The sequence below is a fragment of the Parus major genome, chromosome 1 (genome assembly GCF_001522545.3).
Source record: "Parus major isolate Abel chromosome 1, Parus_major1.1, whole genome shotgun sequence".
Taxonomy (NCBI): domain Eukaryota; kingdom Metazoa; phylum Chordata; class Aves; order Passeriformes; family Paridae; genus Parus; species Parus major.
Window position 1 is genome coordinate 81336519 of NC_031768.1, and position 23296 is coordinate 81359814.

At 36.0% G+C, this 23296-nt stretch overlaps 1 protein-coding gene across 20 annotated transcripts in view; it reads right to left on the reverse strand.

Annotated features, from left to right (window-relative positions):
• The window catches only part of DLG2 (discs large MAGUK scaffold protein 2), a 986158-nt gene that overhangs the window by 319342 nt on the left and 643520 nt on the right, over positions 1–23296 (reverse strand). For all 20 annotated transcript variants that reach the window (XM_033516385.1, XM_033516379.1, XM_033516378.1 and 17 more), the window contains one exon: positions 2924–3048. In XM_033516385.1, the coding sequence (XP_033372276.1) occupies positions 2924–3048 (125 nt within the window). The remainder of the gene's footprint in view (positions 1–2923; positions 3049–23296) is intronic.

Genomic DNA, 23296 nt, shown 5'->3' on the forward strand with positions numbered 1-23296 from the left:
GTTAAAGAGATCTTTTGTCCTCAGACATAACTGGAATTTTCCCTTATTGCAACATATGACTGTTGCCTCCAGTCCTTTCTCTGTGCATCTCTGCTCACCTTGATGCTGTCTTCAGTGCTGCCAGAGCACACTGCTGGCTCGGGCCAAATGAAAGAATCACAATGCCATTTAAGTTGGAAAGCACCTCTTGTCAAACTCCCTCTGCTGAAACAAGTTTACTTGTCCAAGAACATGTTTAGCCAGGTTTCAAATATCTCCAAGGAGACTCCACAACTTCTCTTGAGTTACCTGTGCCCAGTAACACCATAAAAAAGAGTTTCCTGATAATAAGACAAAATTTCACGTGCTTGTTGTCCATTGCTTCTTGCCCTGTCACTGGACGCCACTGATAAAAGTCTGGCTTCTTTGTCTTCTCTCCCTCCCATCAGGTTTATAGCAGATATTTACGTACTTATAACTATACATCTGCCCCTGGAGAGTTATGCCTTCCCAGGTGCAGCAGGCTGCACTTGTCTTTGCATTCATGTAAAATATTCCTAAGGGTCTGGAGCATAGGTCACTTTCACAGTCATGCTGTTTGAAGAACTTCACTCAGCTAAGTTAGATCAAAGAGACATCATGTAAAATGCAGTGGAAGTGATTTTACAGGCTTTTATGATTAAAAACAGACAGCAGATATAGAAGCCAGTTCAGACAGCCCACACCGCTATATAATGTAGAGAATCTGTAAGGCACAGTGTGAAAGAAAAGCAGACAAAAAATCTGTATATTTCTTCAGTTTATAAACACCAATCTCTCATTCTCAGGTAATTAAAAATTGGACTTTTGCTAAGAAACCTATGCTATCACTGCTCTTTGTAGTTGTTACTGCATGATGTTAACCTTTTGTTCCTATAGACTGGCCCTAGCTGATAAACTCTCTGGTATGAAAAATTAATTATCATGTACGTCAGCGAAGACTGCCCCAGGATATGGCCCTTCAGTGGTAATGATCACTGATAACTACATTTTCAGGTGTTCCTAAGAAGTGACAGGATTGTGACTTTGCAGCAAAGTGAAACCCATTTGCCAGATAAAACAAGGAAAGGAAGAATCTTTGTAAAGGAGGAATGACCATACCAAGCATATGCTTAAAACATTATATAAATCTTAGTAGTAAGGTAACTGTACTTGTACTGCTAAACTTTTATTACAAAACACCAAGTTTGCCTCATCTAATCTTAAAATGGATTGATGAATTGCCTTAGTATACTACTTTCTGTGAGTTTAGAAGGTCTTTCTAAGATGTTTACAATACAGACATTATCATGAGTAAAACCTACAGTATTTAATTAATACAAGGATGAGTTATGAAGTATTTTATTTTTTACAAAGATAGCAAAATACTGCAATTGGTTCTGTCTTCTTAATACCTTAAACTAAAAGAGCTTTCATTCGTAATTAAAAAAGCTACTGAAAAGATTGGTTTTTGCAAGGAATTCTTTTCTTTTTAGAAAGGAAATTCAGGTTTAAGACCCCTTTATCTTGTCCATCATGTCTAATTCTACAGCATCGTTTCCAAATACTGCTGTTTCTTCATGCTGTGTTTTCCATGAAGCTCATCTGGCCCAATGCAGACATTTACAGTACAGATCAATACTGGCTGGACTAGGTAGATAAACTCCTTTTCATTTGAATCACCAATGAAAATATAGGCTATTATTCTTCTGCTCTGTTTTAAGCATTGACTTTAGGATGAAATGAATCACAATATAGAAATGCTTAGGTTTTTCCTCACTATTAGTAGGCTACCTTAGGGGTATGTAGCTACATTTTAGTCACAAAGTTACATGATATTAATCCCATTCCTTTTATCTGCAATCTTAGTTAAAACTAAACTCTTCAGGCACTGCCAACCACCATGATTCCTCATGACTATCATAGTAAAAAAAAAAAATCACTTCCAAAATCAAATTATTAACGTAGCATAACAAATATCCCAAACTTTGTCTTTAAACTGGCCAATTCCCCTTTTAGCTTTGAATTAAAGGAAAAAGCTTCAGGAAAAATGTTGCTACCATCTGGTACATTTTATGAATTTTAGACCATCTGTTTTTGGCAAAGGCTCTCAGAGCCAATTTCAGTGCTGAGACCATGAAAGCCTCAGAATTTTATCCCAAGTTTCTCCAGTTAAATTGGCTTTTTGGAGCATTAGCAGGCTGCACAACCAACAGTAAGGTGGCAGCCTCTGTAATAGACAGAAGCCTTTCTGCCTTCAGTCCACAAGGAAAGACAAACACAAGCACTGCTGTGGTTCCTATTGTTTAAGGGAGATGCTGCCATGTATTTGAGAACCCTATCGAGTTATCTGTATGTTTGTTTCAGGATCTAAAGCAACAGACCACTCTGGAGATGACTCAGAACATTACAGCACAGCCATCACATCCTCATGGAACAAAATCATGTTTGGAAACAGCAGTAAACACATCTCACTACCGCAGCCAAATAACAGGAAGCATCTAAAAATAGCTGTGATTATTTAGCAATGGCTTTGTAGTTTGGGAAGTCTTGATACCCTAATGTATAAGACCAATGTATAGTTCTTCAGTCATGAACACACAAAGGCCAGGCAAAGAAGACTTGCATGCTGATATTAAGGTTTCCTCCTGCTGTCCCATCTTACCTTTTGTACTGAAGTAAATACCTGGTACTAAGAAGGAGGTGGCACCATCAAATGCCCTCTATAATACAGGATTTAACTACCCTTATTCAGTTGCTGTAAGCTCCTTCAATCAGCTGTCTCAGCAGAAAGGAGATTCCAGTCATGTAATTTACTTCCCCTGACCCCATGAAAGATCCAGTTGGCATGTGGCTCCCAGAGAACAATTATAATAATAATTATAATTATGCATTATATTTCAGAGCACATGTACTAAGTTTTTACCTGAGTCTTCCATCCTCTGCTGCAGCTCCTCCTGGTATAATCTTAGTAATGAATATCCCAGGATCATCCCCAATGTGTGGGTTATCTGTTCCTCCAGCAATACTGAACCCCAGGCCAGAATTTCCCTGTAAAAATAATAAAAAGTAAATCCATCATTCAGATGCTAGATTTCTACAGAATTCATTTGCACTGCATGAACAAAGTATCCTTGCTTCTTAAATAAAGCATTTTATTTGGCAACTCCATACTTGAAGGCAGGTGACTCAGTCAGAAAAAATTAATTGTCAGTTAAAGAACAGAGGCTGTGAACAGAAAAAGTTCCTGGAGTTAATGATAGAGTTAATGGATGCTCCTACAGAAACAGGATTTGACCTAAATTTGTTTTCAAAAGCAGTCACATAAATTAGCATCTGAACTCCAATATTAATTCATCCAAGTCAATGAGAGCTAGAGGCTAAAAACATTTCAGAGCATTGAAAAAAAAAACTTTCAAAATGACTGTCATTTATAAACAGAAACAGTGAAAAACTTTTAACTCTGAAGTATTTTACTACCCTAGTTTCTGTTACGATGCTTTTAAAAAATCCCCAAAAAATCCCCAAAACAAGAGTACTTCTTTCATCCTACTGATCTGCTGGGACAAAATGTTTGAAGGACATTATAAGACTACTCAATAATCTCACTTACTGTTTCTCCTATTTGTGAGAATATCATGAAAGATAAATAGATATGTACACACATACATATTAAGTCACAAATTAAGTTACTATTTTTCACACATATTTCGAAACAACAATTCTAAATCTCTTTTGGAAATATGTATTGGTTATGCTTTTCTATATAAGTCAACCTTAACTATATGTTTGTTTGGTTGGGTTTTTCTGTGTGAATTAACTTTTTTTTCCCCAAGGGATTCTTCCTTGTTTATAAAAGGTTAAACACAGGTTTAAGACTCTCCCTATGCACAGGAAGTGTCATAAAATTCAATGCAATACTTGATTCTTTAAGGGCCTCTCAGACAAAAGTATTTTCTGTTAGGTATTTAGACTTATCACAGTGATATAACTACATATATATTGCAGAATATGTACTGCAAATTAAGTATATTTAACACTGAAATGCTTTTCTTTCACCAGCTTCTCAGACTATTGGGAGTTTGTTTCTTTTACTGCTGCTTTTGGTAACATATCTACCTCTGTTCTACTAAGAAAAATAATAAAAATGGCACTTCAGTGCATATTTTTCTAAATAATTAAAATCAAATGTCACTTCTGCATTTTTCAACAGTACTTCAGTGCATTCATCGTGATGCATTTTGTGTGTGAAAGCCCACATGTTGCCTGCCTGCAGCATGTCAGATTCTGAATGCTGTTATCAGTATTCTGCATTCACAAGAGATGCAGCTCTCGTTACCCAAGAGATGTGCATGCAATGTGCACCTCTGCTCTCAGCATATAATTGTGAACTAATTTATAATCCAAGGAAATGGATTTAGGACTGAACATATTTTAACACTTCTCAGCTCTCACTATAATATGGAAATCATTATAGTACTGAAACACTCTTTATGTATTTTCTGTAGTTAGCAAACACCTCCAGGCCAGCATTATAAATCTTTGATTTAACCTCCCTTTCATCATTAGGATCATCTCAGATTCAGGTTATTCTCCCAATATTTTAACACATGCCTAATTATACAGCACATTTTACAGTAACATGCTAAAATACTTTAAGATGTTACTTACAGTAACATCCTAAAATACTTCAAGAGTATTTTCCTGAAATCCTTTCTATATGTCACATTATTAATTAAGCTAACTGCCCAACACATAGGAAAGAAAAAAAGACTACTTATACATACTGCAGGAAGCCTGGAAGGAAAACCCTAAAACATTAGTAAAACCAAGGGTGAATTTCTAGAAATTTTGAGTAATACTTGATTTGCAATAAGAAAAAAACCAACAAACCTCTGAAACCAAAATTACTGTGTTTATTCTTAACTTCAAAGAGATCGAAAAAATATGCAGTAATCTGTGTTTCTGAAAACAGGTATATTTCCAAATCCCCAAAACTTAGTTTTGATAGGGAAAGGCAAAGAAGAGGGTAACAAGGACAAATCTGGGCATAATTATTAGCACAAGACACAAACAGCTACACCATAATTTAAAAGAACTGTGTCTGAAGAGCTTTAAATCTACTATCTTTAAATCTACTATCTTTAAAGCTACTATCAAAGCTTGACTGTTATGTGGGGTGTGCTCAGTCGTTACAGTTCATCACATAAAATGCATTCCGTTTTTCAGGAGGAAATAATTTCTGCACACTTCTCCTCCTACAATATCTTTTTCCATTAACATTTTAGTGCTAAAAAATGCTACAGCAATGCTGGCTGTAAGCAGTGATGTGGTAACACTGCTACACACTTCTCAGGGGAATTGTGCTATCCTTGACATTTATCCATAAATGTGCATCTGTTATACTGCAAGACTGTTCTCATTCTGCCTCTTAGGAGCAACCTTTTAAAAGCACAGGGTAGCAGTCCTCACTGGCACTTCTGTATCTAGAAAATTTCAAGCAATTATTCTGGCTGCAGTCCTTGACTTGATCAACAGGATCTACAAGCTGTCAGGCACGAGCTGCCTCGACAAATAGGTCGACCCTGCAAGCCTTTACTGCACCAGAAACGTGCCGCAAAACTTAAAAGCAATCACACTTTTTTTCCGCACTGTGGTTTATGAAGGGTCTGCCTTGCCTACATGGAAAAATCTTCTTTGTACCTCAGATCAAAGCCAACAAGGCAAAAAGCACAGCTACAATCACTCATGGCTTTTTGAGAGCCTTGCTTTGAAAAATAATGCAATAGGAATATTCTGGTTAAAAGGTGGTGAGTTCAGTTCTGAGCAGCAATACTGATGTGCAGATCTCTCCTCGTGCCTCGTGTTTCTCTCCATGCTCTGCATTTAGTATGCAGGTTCACCAGCATATTGTCGCTGTACTAAAATCTCATTGCCCTTTGCAAGCTGTAATTCCAAGTTCCAGTAAGTACTGTTTACTACAGCAATGCTTCCTGAACATTTCCACAAGGCTTGGTTCCCCACCCTTTAGTTTTTGCACCTCCTTTGTCCCATTCCAGAAAAAAAAAACAAACCAACAAAAAGCGTGTGGTAATTATCTTCACAGCTTTTCTTGGCGTATCTGGCTCCCTCCCATTTCATGTTAACCAATGAAAATGCAATCCCTCAGCCATAAACAACAACTGAACCATCACTTAGCCATGGCATTTTCCAAGGTGGAACATTCATGCTTTCTCTCATGCTGATTCATGTTTGGGAGTGGTTCCCCATAAATATCTGTCAAGTTAATTCACTTTACTCTTTCTACTCCAAGCCTTACATCTCTTGTATGCTTACAAAGCAAGTTAACAATGAGCTCAGAGGCCTGGTGACAATGCAGATAAATACTTAATGAAAACTAATAGCAGCTGATACAGAGCAGAAAAAGTTTTCCTCTTTTGGAATACTCCACTGATACTTAATTGAGATTGATATTTAGGCCTAAATATGCTTGCCCGTTTATTTCAGGATCCTTCAGTAGAAGAAATCTATGGAAAAAATCCCAACACGCATAAGGGACAGAAGAAGTTTGAACAAGCCTCAGACCTACAATCTTTTAAAGGTATTGCTCAAACATCATTATTACCATGTCCAAATATATATATATATATATATATACATACATATACACATAAGTTTATGATTCTGTATAAGGGTTCATATCCAAATTATTTTGTGTTCAATTCTTATTAGCTAAATTATCTCTTGACCTAAATCTTTCCATCTCTTTGTACAAGCTCTCAATTTCTACTACCATAAAAACCTCATATAATTAGTTACTGACTATACAAGGAAGATTTGCATAAAATTGCACAGCAATAGATGGATGAATGTACTTTTTAATTGTTAGTTTAGTTTCTTACTATGTTCCCCACCTTTTGCTGCAAGGCTCCAGTCATGCACACAGACTGACAAAAGGCTTAGCATAGCACAACATGTCCAGTTTGGTTTAAACAAAACATTGCCTGAGTTTCCTCCTATTCATGATGGATATCTTGTGCTTCTCAGGTTCAAATTTGTCTCTTGGCTCGGCTTTACTTTTCAAACACAGAAAATTAGGTCAAACTAGCACATCAAAACAATTTCTCCCAGCCCAGCCCCTGAGGCCGCCTTCCTGCTCTTCTGTGAAGGGAAGGTCAGCACTTCATCTTGAGGTTTATTACACCTGCCTGCCTCCTTTATGACTTTCTCAAATGGGGCTTTGCAGGCCACAAGGACCATCTGAATTCTTTATAGCTCAGCCTGAGCAGAGAAGAGGCCTGGCTGTATTTCTTCTGGCCCTGGGGTAGCAGACAACCTCTGACAGCCACACAGCATGACTGCAGATGATGGGTGTTACACCTTCTCCCAGCACTGAAACACAACACTTGGGGACAGAGTAAAATGACAGATTATTCACATGCCAGGGAAAGAAAATAAAACTTGTAAGTTGTGGCCAGTTTGAATCTCTTCCCTCAAGACTGTTATACTTATGAATAAGGATCACAAAAACAAATAAGAACCCCCAGCAGGTATTGGTTTTGGGTAGCCAGAAGGCCTTGAGACCTATCCTTCTTCTTGCTTAGCCTTCTATCTTGTGTTCTCCTTTTACACACCTCTATGAGCAGCCATATATCAGGCTACAACTTCATAGAGCTGCAGCCTTTTTATTTTGTCAGTAATTGACAGAAGTCCTCCACATTGACTTCTGTAGAAGCAGAGTTTAGCTGACACCAAGAGCTACTGAATTATCTTCCCATGACATTGCAGCTCACCCTAGATGATAGCCTTCACTACAATTCTACAAATTATTTTGTCCTTATTGTGTCTCGTCTGTCTTTTTTTTTTTTCTGCTCAAGGGCTGAATTTGTCTTAGAAGAAAGTTTGATTAAGGAAGATGCAAAGTCATTCAGTCTGTAACAAAATCATGAAAGAATATAAGTTCAAGAAGCAGAAAGAATACCAGAAATGCATATCAGTAGCAGACTGAGTAATTCCCTGAAAAAGGGATTGTATTTTACAATACAAGTGATTTGTATTTTACTGTATTAAACAGGCTTGCCACAAGCACACAGAAATTTTTCTCCATTTTAATTTCTTTTTAATTCTAATGAATGAGGTAACAGCAGAACTCACATAGATGCTTTTTGATTGAGTTAATTACTTCAGTGCACCTAAAATAATTTCTCATAATCTTCTGAAGCGACATGATTTTGAAAATCTCTAGCATTAAAATAAGAAAAAAAAAAAAAAAAAAAAGTTGAACTTCACAGATTGCTGCAACCTCACCGTGACACCACAGCATATCAGGAAGCCTGTTTCCAAGTCCATCAGTCAGTCACAAAAAAAGACAGAAGGAGTAATTGTATTCCCCAAAATGTTTTCTAGAGCTTGCAAGCTGTTTCAGGTGACAATACATACTCCCAAAGTCTCTACTACTGAAATGATTTTTGTGTTTAAATTTGGGGTTTTCCCCCCACTGGTTTAAAGGATTTTTTTTTTCCTGTAGGCTTCCTACCTCTGCTCTGGTGTTCACAGCCAAATTTGTGGAATGCTTTTCTTTCACATCTTTTACAGATGACTTTAAAGTATGAATTGCTCCTAAACTTGCAGGTTTGGTCAGAGCAAGTTTAGTCAAGAGAATGCTCATAGAATGATAGCTGACTCATTCCTAGATTCCTAAACACATGCTATATTTTTTATCGTCTTCTATGGTTACAGCTGTTGAAGACCGTATCAACTTTTTTACTGGTGCACCTTAAAAAGTTGTCTGTTGCATTTTACAATGGGAATTATCCTTCAGCTTTTCAACAGCACTCATGATATGCAGGTTCAGAAAATTCTAACCTTTCTTGAGTCTAGGCAATGCTGGTTTTATCTTGTTTATACAAAATTTCAAAATACTTAAATACAAAGATAAGCTACATCCTGTGAAGGCAGTGTAGGCTTGGCAGTAATTCATCAGAATTTCTTAACTTCACATACATGCATGAAAATGCTAAAGCTTTTCAGCTTTACTTTCTCACTCTGTAAATAAGGCAAAGTTTTCTGATATTGTGTTGGTTTAAAAATTATGCTCTTTTTTTTATAAAAAAAAAAGAAAAGGTATTTATTTGGTTTTGCTTTCCAAGTCTTCTAATGTAAGCACGTTCCTTTAAGAAAATGTTGCTGCAAGAAATGGTAATTTATAAACTACTGTTGACTTTATTTCAGGTGGTGGAAAAATATCACCTTGCACTATGAAACATACTGTGAGTGACTTTCATTTGAAACTTGCTTTTATACATTTTAGGAAGATTTTTGATCTTTTTTGTACTAATTTTTAATTTTCACTTCTGCTTTTTAATTTTCATTTCTGCTTAAGTGAAGTCACAGCTTTCTTTTATAAAGTAAATATGAAGCCAATACTTGTTTTTTGCACATGTTCAAAACAGTTAGCTTGAACTACTCAGCAAATTTTTATGTCCAAAATTAATCTCACACAGAGTACTTCTTTAATAAGAGACACTGTTTTATAAAACACCAGTATCTGAATCTTGGCTAAGGTTGTTACCATCTTGGTTTAGGGTTCTTGCCTCAGGATACTTCTGTTTCAGATGAAAAAGACAACACCTTCTCCCATGAGATACAATACCAACCAAAACAAAAAACCAATGAAACCCCAAAACTCCTTCTAAAAATCACATTCACTCTTGTTCTACAATAACAGGTTTCTCCAAGAAGTATGCATGACAAAGTAAAAGCTGAGAATGAGACTGAGAATGAAAAACTTGGAAAACTGTGGGGAATTAATTTTTTTGGAAAGGGACAGGAGAAAAATACAAAGTGCTGTGGGCAAGCAGAGTGAATCAAATAACATAGTCTACAAATGAGACAGAAGATTGACAATTCTGCCCCTAATAGGTATGGGAGGATTACATACAGACCAGGATTTGCTGTGGCTCTGAAACAGTCTGTGAAAGACTTGCTCTTTTTCTCTGTATTAAAGCAGATAAGGTTACTTAGTTTAGCACCTAAGATGCTTATAAGGAGGAAATACCTCTAGATATACTAAGCCAAAAAAGGAAGATTGTGTGAGATTGCTGTAGAGATCTGAGTATTTCTGCAGACTTTGTTCAGTAAGATTTTTCTCCACAAAGTACTCCTTACCTTAAAAATACAGCTCTCCTTTATCCACCAGAGAGTGAATCTATGCAGGGTTATTTTCTACTTTTCAGTCAGCCATGCGTAGATTAACATCACACAGATAGTGGGGGTGTTAGCTGTCACTCAGCAATGCCCAGTTCAACAGCACACAGCCACACTGCCAGCAACAGCTTAACACCTTAATGCTTCATCCCACTGAAACAAATAGGTGATTTGATAATATGCAACGTACTTTCATCCAACTCAGGATTTTGATAGAAAACGTTTGTTAAACCCACCTACTCAAGGCACTAAGATCTTTAAAACAGGATTCTGCTCTGCAATTCTTTCACAATTTGGCAATTATACTAGCATTGGTTTTTATGTTCTAAGAAAGAGTGATACACGCTAAATAACCAAACTATTGTCTGCCACACAGTGTCTGACTTTTTTGCCATCTCCCACTCTAACACAAATCCTGACACATCTAGTTATATCTTTAGACTTAAATCATTCCACTGACACTTTCAGGTATTTGCACATGCTGTACTCTATTGTACTTCTCCTCTCCAGTGTTTTGTCCAAAGCCCCAGTTTCAAAAGCCTAAACATCAAAGCTGCATTTATGTCTCATTCAGAGAACAAGAACATTTGCATATTTATCAGAGTACTGTTGAACTCTTTTTTACTTTCAAATCTACTCAAGAGTATCATAATTCATGAAATTCTCACTTCTCCCACGTACACTGGCACACTCCCTAGAGTCAGAGTTTTGAGACTCCATAGTTATATCATGTTCCATATGGCACAGATTTTCATCTCTCATGATGCCATTTGTTTTCAAGCCCCTTATCAGGTTCAGCACATTCATTACAAAACCACAATACACTTGACTACAACTGCTTCGTATGCTTACTCTCACTTGATAGCTGTAGAGTGATATTGTTCTCTCAATGTTGCACAGACCAAGAATGGTATTCAAAAGAGATGTATTTCAAAAAATGATCCAAGGGATTTTATTTTTCATAATACACATGAAATCTACAACACTGTAAAATGGCCTATCTAGACAAGGAATTAAACCAATTCCGAAGTGAAGCAATTCATGAAAAAGTGATAACGTGTCCTCTGTTTCTACACAGATTGAAGCAAAAGAATAGATGTGAATTCTCTCTAGGTTGGGTTTTCACTATTTTATCTCTATTAAGCTCATGTTAACAGCCTCTGAGCTGTGACAGACATGTGTGCCTAGTTTTTTTTTCCTCAATGTATTTCTTGTCCTACTTCAGCGATATATGTAGGAATTGTCTCTTCCCGCATTATGGGACCATATGACCTTTCCTGTTCTATCTCAGACAGAGAAGTGGGGCAACATATGTTCTCCTTTAGTTGGCTACAGCAATAGCAAACAAATGTCACAAAAAGCAGTCTGATGAGTACGTGAAAAGTAGTATGAGAGAAAACTAAATCATATTCAAAATTTTTCATCACAAAATTGGAGAAGGGAAAAGCTGATCCTGGGGAGTGAAAAGTTTCAATTCACTTGGAGGTTAAAAAAAAAAGAAGAAATACATATGTATTTGTGTCTATCTTTCTTGTCCTTTGGTGTCACTCCAGGCTCGCTGTAGACTTTTTATCAACCAGACCCGAAAGCTTTCTGAGCTCCCAGGGCTGCACAAAAGAGAGTGAAATAGCCAGACCAAGGAAAGGAAAGCACTCAGTAAGTGATAACAGCAACTTGACATAAGAGGGGTGGGGAAGGACAAGAGATAGAGTAAAACATTAAAAAGAATTGAAAGAATAGCAAAGCTTCTTCAAGTAGCAAGCCACTTATAAAACTTTGACAGGATCATCACTGAAACTTTCACAATGCAATTATCTGCAAAAACTGAGGAAATTGAGATCTGTTTAAATGTAACTCTATGACAGAAGTAGAAAGTCACATTTTGTACAAGGACTTAGGGAACAGAAACTTGATTTTACTGAAGCCATGGAAACCAACAGGGTTTCAGCACATAGTGGTAGCAATTAAAAGGAGAGAAGAAAACTACTGCTGACTTCAGTTCTTCTCTAATGATGACACCTCTCATCCCCTTCTGCTGACAATTCAACAGTATGAAAACCCCAATGGATGTCTTGAGATTAGGTGGAAACTCCCTGGTTCAACCAGTTTGTAGCTCTAAGTCTTTGTGTTGAAAAACTGCTGCATGCCTAAATGGGTTTATTTTGACAGATTGCACGATCACTACAGCACTGCTGCGCAAAGCACTTAAGGGAATTTGAGACCCCTGAAGTATCACAAGTCCTGGAATAAACCCAAGTTCTAAGCTATTGTTCTTTTCCATTTGACTGTCATATTCACAGATGTGAAATGAGTGTATTTGGTTGCCCTTGCAGTTTGATTGGTGGTTTTTGTTTAGCATCTTCTTAAAGTATTTCGATAATTTCTTGGGTTATATTTCTTTACTGGAATATATATATATGCTTAGTCATTAAGGTTAAAACTCTGAAGTGATTACATGCATTGTAAGATTTTGATAATATTTTCTTTCCAACTCCTATTTAATCTCACATCAAAGCAAATGCATGCGTGAAACTTCGCATTTGCTGCCTTATTCTAAATCATGATCTTCAGGGCACATAATATGGAATAAAAAGGTAAACTATTAATGAACTAAAAGCCCCCTAGGGCTTCAAAGTTCAAGCACAAGTCCTAGAGGCAAATAACTGAGTATTCTTGCTGTTGCATCACTTACCTTTCCAATACTGCACTGCTCCTGTGGCTAAGCATGCAGAGCTTAGCATTACCTTCTCTTCTAACAGAAATTAAGGCAAGCTTTAAGAAATACAAGGAAGGATAAATAAAATGCAATTCATTCATTTTCAGAGACACACATCTAAATATAATTTTCATAATTTTTTGGTGACCCTATTTTATTGTAACATTTAATTTCAAGTGTCCATTTTTTCCCTTAGTCTTAGTAAACCTGACTGACTATGATCCTGAGCAATGTAAAGCAGCTTCAGAGCTGTCTGTTTCTGAGAAAGAGCTTGGATAAGATGACCTCCACAGAATCCTTCAAACTGAATTATTCTCTGCATCTATGAAACACAAGTGTCACAAATACAAAACATGTTTCAAAATCTGCTGCCAGCCTAGGAATTTTTCAGTCACTAAAAACTTCCCTTCTTAATTTTATCTTAACAATAACATGATGCTTGAAATATTTTGTGTGTATATATGTATGTGTGTGTATGTGTCTCACATATATATATGTCACAAAAAATCATTTTTCCAAGATATATAACTGTACATTCTTTTAGGTGCAGAGACTTTTTTGACATGATCTCTGTAAATGCCAGATGAAACTCGGGTAAAACTACGCCTCATGTAACTTTCACACAGCTCTTTGGAACTAAACAAACCAATTTTGTCAAATTAGAAATGCACAATTCTTTACATTAGAAAAACCAATCCTACAGATGTCCTTCTTGGGGAAAGAAGTGAAGAGGAATCTTTAACCAGGTATATATTTAACAAAGTTGGGTAAAACATTCCTTAGGCAATATTTTCCTGTCTTTCTAAAAATCAGTTAAGATTCTCTGTTCCTTTACCTCCATCAACATTTGTCAAATGTTTGGTCGTGTTCTCAATGCACTAAGCACATACATGAACCAGTACAGACAATTTTGTGCAACAGATCTAGACTACCATACCCCAAAGCAGTCATCTAATAATGTACAATATCAGATTTTTTTCCATTGGAAATTCAAAGGAATTTTAAAGCTCCCATGTCCTACTTCTTGTAAGTGTCATGGTAATGAATCAGATTGAGTCATATTAAAAATACCTAGAATAACTTAATAGCAATTTTCAAGTTTAGTAACATTATTTTAAAGGTGTTTGTTAGTGATTCACTGGCAGAGAATAATGATCTTGTGATTCATGGAAAAGAAGAAAGTCCTTTCTTCTCCAGCTGTACAGATGCCACTTTTGCCTTTTTCAAAGTGGTAGGAAAGGAAAGGGGGAAAGAAGGCTGGGAAGGAGACAGAGGCTGAGTCAAGTTTCCTAAAGGAAGGTTAGACTAGAAACTACCAATGCATACTTTTTAAGAAGAAAAGGCAAAAGTCAACAAAGACATTTTCACTTAATCTCAGACTCTCCATGAAAAGACCACAGTCAAGATGCCTCTGGATCAAATACAGATATGGCTTGCTCACAGATAAGCATATTTAAGTACAGTAACAGGTTTCATGAGCAGAATTTTCAAAATAATAAACCTATTCCTATTGATGTCTGATAGGAATGCCAACTATTTCAAAAGAAACAGGCTACAGATAAACACTTCATGAAAATGCAATCTTTTATGCTAGTTCCTAAAAATTCTGATCTAGTTCTCTTAATATTAGTATCTTAGCTGTATTGTTTTTGTCACTAAAGACCCATTTTGCTGGTTCATTTTAGGAATAACCTCTATGAGAAATAAAACTGAGATTCCTGTTATTGACAGAACGAAAATAACATGAAAGCCCAGTTTCTACTGTGCTCCTGAAACACATTCCACACATCACCCAGACAGTAAATGACAATGCAAACTAAAACCTAGAAAAAATAAATACTTCAGGAAGTAAAAAGACCTATGTGACTGTGAGAATACTTCAGCAATGTGAATGGGCTTGAAATTTTACTCATAAAATAGTCACAGAAAATAAGCAGTATGTTCCTGATACTATAGCTTCTCATGCTAACTGTTCAACATTGGAAAAAATTAGAGAAGGAAGCAATTTCTGCTCAAAAGAAAATTATTACTAACTCAGCATTTCTAAGTACCCCTAGCAGCGAAGCCTTCCCTCTTAGTTTTACTCATGAACATTCGTATTAACAATTGCTACTTCAAGACTTGTTAATCCCCATGTCCTCCTCCTAAAGGACAGGGAATTCTCATATCCCCTTCAGAGCTAAGGAATTGTACTGGGTTTTGAAGCATGACACTGAATATTACTGAAGATTTAGCATACTAAAGCCCTAAGGAATAACACCCCTAAAATCCTGATTTTTAACATCAGCAGAATGTATGCAGCTGCAAGAACGAGGAAAAAAATCTTATCTTCTTTCAGGTGATTGTGCCTTTTTTTGTACAAAATAGGTGTAATCCATTTCACCTGTCTTTTAAAATATGTTCTGTAGAACATTTTCAATTAGGGTAACCATGCCACATACCTTCTCTCTATACTGTATAGAAAGAGACACTACTGCATTGCAATTCATCAACATGCAAATTGATACAAGTCAAAATGTTTCACATATATTTATCAGTTGCAATCAACCTTCATTTAATAGTTTCTGAGTCCTGGCATGCAATTTGTGCTCTAAAATGAGAGAGAAAATTGAGGTAAGAAAGGGTTTTAAAAAGTAAGAAAAAGAGAGAATGAATTCAGAATAACCAGCAGGTTGGTGATGAGGAACTCAGCTGTGCTGCAAAACCTGAACCAAACTACTGCTCTGAACAGGCACCACTGGGGTTTCCATTTCAAAGGAGTGCCCTAATCACTAGGCACACTATCTTTGATCTAATGAATATATAATTGTATATTCAAAGTGGAACAGGTCCAACAGGAGAAAGACACACCTGAGCAAAAGCAGGCATTCATCATGGGCAAATCCCTGTTACAGATCAGGCAGAGGAGGCGTGTCAATCCCATTTTCCCACACCCTGGGTAAGTATTCTTATGATGATTGTGAATGCTCTTCCTTCCACTTTACATATTTTCTCCAAGAAAACTTGTTAAAATTTCTCCCAGAGTGAAGTAGAGGTAAAAAACCAAAAAGATACCTCAAAAAAGTTGGTGATGAATGTTCTGCATCCAATCCTTAACCCTGCCATCTGTTATATACAGCCAAAGGTAGAAACAATTAGGAGAAACCATTGCCGGTATCTTGGCTTGTATTTCTCAAGATTCCTTCTGGAAATTCACTACAGAGATACTAGGTATTTTCCCAAAAATATTTAACACAAGGAATCTATATTATTTTCATTAACACACATTAAGTATTTATTTTCTTCTGTTTGTTTAAAATCATATTCAAAGCACAAGCAGGGTAATTTTAAACATTAAGCATCTCCCCATTCCCATGATGTGCATGAATGCAATCTAAAGTTAAACATACATTAATTCATATGCCTTTTCCACAGTATATTGTCATTACACTTTGTAAAATCCACAAACTCTGCTGAGCATCAGAATTTTGTTTTACATACCTAAGTGTGTAGGCATTGTACAAATATACTGCTAATAATGACAATCTCTTTAAAAAGCAAAGGGAGGGACTTTTCAGCTGAAATAAGATTTTTCATTAAGATTCTAAAGCTAGAAAATAATTTACACATTTGTCATTTCAATATAAGCTGATTCTTAACAAAAACATTTTAAGAGTAGAAATCCATCAAAGAAAAATGTAAATATCTTGTCCTATTATTTTTTAGTATCTATTAAGGTTTTACATTATCTCCAGAGGGTTATCTAACAAATAAAAAGATCCATAAAGAAGTTAAAGATGGATTTTTTTATTAAGAAACTCGTGAGATATATGTAATTAAAAAAATCTCACCACTGAACAGTACATTTGAAAGAGGAAGCCTGTGGGATGTACTGTCACAGTGGTAATGTAAGACATGACCAAAATCTCTAAGTTATGCATATGCTTGTTTTGCTTCAAAGCTGATACCATTGGAAGGGGTTAGATGCTGAACAAAAGCAACAGTGAGTTAACAAACAGCTTTTCAACTGCCAAATGAAATGGCTGTTAAATGATGTTAAATGATTTCCTCTTAAGAGGAAAAAACTTTAAAAAGGTATTTGTTTTCTTAGCAATCAGATGTGGTGGGATGCATGAACAGGAAAGAGGGAATGGCTGTTCTACATGCAGCAATCCATTTCAATGGCTGCCTCAGCTTTCTCTATAAAGCAATGTGACTGTTTTAACAGTACCTGAAATGTTTCGATGCACACTGGGTATACTGAAGATTTCAATTAAATAATAGAAAATGCTTTATATCTGGCAAAGATTTTTATTTTTTGAGATGTTTGGAAATACAGTGGCTGTGTGTATGTGTAAGTAAAGTATATCTTGACACCCTTCTCTTGATTCCTTTTAAATTTAGGTTGGACATTTGCCAATACATCTATAACAATTTACGGACTCTTACCCATATGAATCTCCTCTAGATATTTCCTTCCACCATTCACTTCCATAACCCCCTAGAGTCACTTCCGTAGAGATTTATAAGGTTTAAAACTTTCTCTCCTTCAACACAGAGTTTTCACAAGAGAACAATGGCACACAATGATTTGCAAGCATGAGCCTGTCCCCTTCCCCTGTTCAAGATTCAGAAACACATCATAGGCTTTGCCTATTCTGAATTATTACAATTATATGCATCAGTAGAACAGGGTAATAGATTTAAATGCCTTTAATGATTTAACACTTCTAAGCCATAGAAATATAGAACCAAAAGAAGAAATTATTTTATAATTATGTAGCTAAACAGAGAGAGTAAATTCTAATTCCGATTAATACTTCAGTTCAGTGAGACAGAAACTTCGTTACTCAATACTGAATTAATTTACAAAAATAATAATATAGCACAATATGGATTACAATTAATGTAACAAGTGGCTTCAAGGAAATTCTTTGTAGAACTCAAGATATGCTATTGAAACAAAAACTGAAAAAGAGTATGAGGATTTGGAATAATATCAGAGACATTTCTGAAGCTTTTGAAACCAAATTAAAAGTGTTGCATGTGACTCTAGTAGACAAAGATCCAACCTGTGCCTCAAGCAACTGTTAGATCTGTGCCAAAAGCTGCAACATGATACTGAGATTTTAGAGATACAATTTTACATGGAAATTAATATTACACCAGACAAACAGAATGCTTGGGCACTTAAGTCAAAAATATTTGACTTGACCCTTTCTAAAAAGCCTGATTTTAAACATGGCCCATCTTTGAGCCTACACCATCATCACATGTGCCAACACCACAGAGAGAACAGAACATGTTGCATGTCTGGCATCACCATCCACCCTCTGTTCTCCCGAAGTGTTCAATACACATTTTGAGACAAGATGTTTAAAGAACTTTGTTTCATTTAAATTAAAATATTTCTGAAATAGTTGTTTCAAATTATTTTAAAATAATTATTTCCCAGACAAATTTAACCATAATGAATAAAGATCACTTTGGTGAAACAGAGCAAGCATGTGCCTTACCACTTACTTCACTGAGAAAATGCCTTTTTAAAATTTACTGACTTACAAGAATAAATTAATATCTTCTCACTGTCACCCTGGCTTCACACAATTATTCTTAATTAATAGGAATTTTTTTAAATGCCAGTGCACAGATGAAAATCATTATGACATTAACAAAAATATCTTCCTTTCAACAAAATAGCATGGCATACACGGAGCAGCAAGTCAGACTGCTTCATTAGGAACATTTAGACACACAATCAGGAAAGCACAAAAAATTCAGATCTAAACTTAAGTTTGTTCTGCATTATCTGTGAATGCATATTTTTGCATGAGTCATCCAGAGAGAGTGAACCCACAGCTCAGACAGAACAAGTGCTATGAATACCAAATTTCAAAGTGTAGAGTGTTTATCTGCCATCTGTTGTTGAAGAATCCGTAACTATATTTCATAAAACTTTTCAAACTTAAATTTACTGTATCAACTTACGAAATAATATAAAAAAGATCAATGGCTTTCATTTAACTGCACTGTAAACTTTTCCAAACAAGATACTGTACTGAAAGGGGGATTATTTATTCTTGAGTGAATAAAATTGAAAGGGAAGAATATGAGCACATGGAAAGATGAATAAAACCCTTTTTATCTCAAAGAAGGATACCCCAGTGGACACATAAGATTTTCTCCAGATTTCATATAAAGCTCAGTCATTGCAAATAGATAAAATGAACTGCCCTCTTTTCCAGCTTTGCTGGAAATATAAAAAAATTAAATTAAGTTCTATTTAAAGTGGTCACTAAATAGACAAAAATTTAGAAATTTAAACTAATGAGTTGTATGGTTCCACATTAGTGTTATACTTCTGGAAAGCTTCTCCATTGCCCAACAAAGATTCAATAAGCCAGCTTCTTAAAGAAGCCATTTTCAAGCCATGAGAATACCTAAATCAATAACAGACTGTGTTTCCTAGGGAAAACCTGGCCAGGGAGTATTGTACTGCAAGAAGCAGCAGACCAGCTCTTTCAGAGACTGAGCAACTTCCATAGATTGGCTAAATGTTCCAGGGAAACTGCTTAAAGGTACTCCATCTTTAGGAATGAATCCTGTACTTACATACTACACATGTACTTCTGCCAAGAAAAACTATTGATTTTCCACAGGTAAAAATATTATGGATCAGGCTTCTACACTGAATATATCATAGAGTAGGCATCCTACCTACTGTCTCACTACTCAGGAAAATTCAAGATTACTTAGTATGGATTGGTAGCGTACAGTTAGTCTGCATCTCTGTTTACTTTTCCTTGACAAAGCTTCACAAAACTTGTACTCTCTTCAGTGATTAGAAAGATCACTGTGTTGACTTTATCAGTCTATTCTTCCTCATCATGCAACTATTTTCATTTTTCCTTTATAGCAAAGTAACCAACTCCTTCATAATAGTTCTAACACCCAAATTCAGAAGATGAGTTTATCTGAGCCTGCTCTTACTACATCTATTCTTAGAACACTTACACGTACTCTAGAATGATTTTCTAGTATTTTTCTTTTCTTTTTTTTTTTTTTCCCTGCAGAGGATGATTCTTTCATTTTATTTGGAAGCTAAAATTCTATTTCACTCCAAATTCCTTAAGCTGTTTTTTCCTATCTGAGGTTTTATAGACATCTTATCTGACAATTTGTAGAAGTAATTCAGGTTTTTGTTTTGTACTTTGTCCTTCAAGTGATACCTACTAAAGCACATTTTCATGGCCTTTTCATGGTGTTCTTTTTACATTAGCATTGCTGCAGTTACCCTGCAGTTAAATCTCATTCTCTTGTGGAAGAACAAACAACTCTTTTGACCAAGTCACCCAAGAAAAAAAAAATGATGATTTTTTTTCTCTTAAGGTTTAGAAAATTCATAGTGACTATAAAAAAGTCCAAGGTGGTCTTTCTTCCAGATGGCACAACTGACAGCAGAATGCATCCTGTGCACTTACAACTGTTCACTGTGAGCTTACCTTACAGAAAAATTTCTCCTTTACTCAGCTTCTCTTCAACAGAAGGGAGAGCAGCTTTCAAAGGCATTGCAAGGGACTCTCCCTGGTCGAAGAAAGCTGATGAAATAGGATGTATCATCATGTTCTCTGCCTCTCTTCTCCCAGGACTGCTACTTTTCCCATTTTAGGCTATGTTTCTCCTATCAAAAACGCTGGATCACATTTTGCATTTATAGCTCAAAACCAGGTTGTGAGATCTACTGCTACTTTTTATGATTTTTTCCAGCAGAGGATGGAGAAGCCAACAGAAGTGCTGGAGCAGAAGAGAGGAATAGCGGGAGGTACCTGAGGTAAAAGACTGCCTTGACTAAAAAGACATTGCTGGCCCAGGTGCACATCACAGCACTGAAGTGAACACAGGGTGATGAAAAGCCCCTAAAAAGGTCCACCTATTGTTCATATCCCACTGGTGTGCCACCAGCAGCAGCACAGCCACTCAGTGCTAATGTAATCCCATCCTAATCCCAGTCCTAATGCCCACTGCTAACATAAGCCATTCCTAAAAAGCAAATTAATTTGTTCCACATCTCCTTGCAACACTTCTCGACTCTGTTCAGTCTTGCTCTTTGCTTAACCTCTGTTCTATCACTGTTTCAAACCAATGACCTCATGATTCTTTATTTCTTCCCAATATTTTCTTTAAAAAAACAAAACAAGCATTTTTCTGCTTACTTGAACATTTTTCAGCCTTTCATTACCATATTTCTGTTTCTCAACTCTCTACAAGTCCTGTAATTACACTATTTTGGGTTTCTTATTTTGTCTGATACTGACTTTAATGTATTCAGGCTTTCTTGTAGTGTCAAAATAATGTAAGAAACTGCACTCCCTGTATAATTAAATCTAACAAAAATCTAAGGGAACCTAGCATCAGGTCTAGTTAATCAGCACTTGAGATGCTGCTAAGTAAACTTGAATTTAAGAGAAGAAATTAAATTTTAGAGTCTTAGGTTTAACAAATATCCAACGAATATGTCTGAAAGTCTTTTTGCTTTGGACACTTACAGTTATGCAAACATACACTTAAAACCATATCCATAATATTTCCTAAGAGAAAATACTTATTCCTTCCTGCAAAAGGAATTTTTTCCCCCCAAATAGGTCAGATGCTGAATATCAGATGCTGCACAAGGCTGAACTGATTAGACAAAGTAAAGAGGGACAAAGAGGATATTTATAAACACATGAGCACACAGGGAGATGGAAGTGAACTTTAGAGAAGCCTCAGGAAGTCTTTGGGAAACTGAATAAAACAAGTAAGAAGGTGAGAGTGGACAGAAGGTAAGAAGGAGAGCATATCTTGATAAGAGGTCAGGAAGCTGAGAGAAAAGGGTGAAGAATGGAATTCTCAGTGCTAGAAGGGTTCAGTGCTAGTGGGGTTTTGAGAAAAAACATAAGCCTCAGAGCAGCCACTTTGCATTGAGGCTTCTGGGTGTTTCTAAGACCACTAACATTTATAGCAAGAGAGTCTCTAAAAACTGGCAACTTGGTATAGGCAAGAAATAACCTTCTCTAGGAACTACATTGTCTTCATGTACCCAAGCTGATCCTTAGGCTAATGAGAAAATAAGAAGAAATTAATAAAAAGAATATATTTTAAAAAAAAGTACTAGGATGACATTAGACTACAATTAGCATTGGAAAAAAACACCTGATAAGACTCAGCAAAAATGACAACTAATAAAATTTGAATTTTATATCTAAATATGTATATATATATAAATATATATAATACATATATAAATGTAATATAATAATGCATATAATTCATGTAACATGTATAATACAATGTAACATATCTAATACATATAACATATATAATATATAAACATAGGGAAATGCTACTATCTAACAGGTTGCTTTCAGTTCAGATCAGCAGGAAAAATATTTCTGATCTAACAAAGTTGCAAATATAATTAATGTAATATATTTCATAGGAGGTATCACTGATAAAGTTTTCTGAAGAAATTCCCCCTGGAAAACCCTTTTTTACAAAAGCAGCTTAGAGATCTCTCTAAGTGCACAGAAAGATATGGTCTTGTCTTTCTCAACATCTTAAATCAGAAACTCCTTTTCATTTGAACCATTACTCAAGAGAGAGTGGTGTAACTCAGGAAAACAGTTGGCAAACAAGAGAACGCACATAATCAAACCTATAAAAACTTGTCTGTGTAAAAATGACTTGCAATATATTTATATAACAAAATAAATATATGATTAAATGCCAGCCAAACTCATCTGCCCCTGAAGCCATCATTAATTTCATATAATTTAATACACTTGCTGCTGCATGTTTACCCATGTTTACAGAATTTCATAAAATATGCATGATCAGAAGTTGCTAATTGGCAACTGAAAGGCTTCACTTTCATTATTTATTGACTACATTCTTCTGCTGAACTGGTTCTAATTAAAGGAAAGCTTAGCATTGTATGTCCACAAACAGTGCCACAACCCTCAGGTAAAACTGATCTGTATGGGGAGTTTTGTTATTTTTTTTTTTCTGTTTCAGTGTTCCCAATTATGTTGCTGCTTACTGTTTTAATTAGAGTTTTTATCATCAATGGCAAGTAGTAAAAGTCATGAACAGTATGGATATGCTCAGGGGTTGCCAATGGAATAGTGCTGTTCAACATTGTTTTTTGGGGACAACAGTGGGATCCAGTGCACTTTCAGAAAGTTTGCCAACCACACCAAGCTCTGTGGTGCAGAGGACACACTGGAGGGAAGGGATGCCATCCACAGGGACCTGGACAGGCTGCAGAGGTGGGCCTGTGTGAACCTCATGAAGTTCAATAGTTCAATAGAAGGCCAAGTGTGAGGTCCTGCACATGGGTTGGGGCAATCCCACATGAAC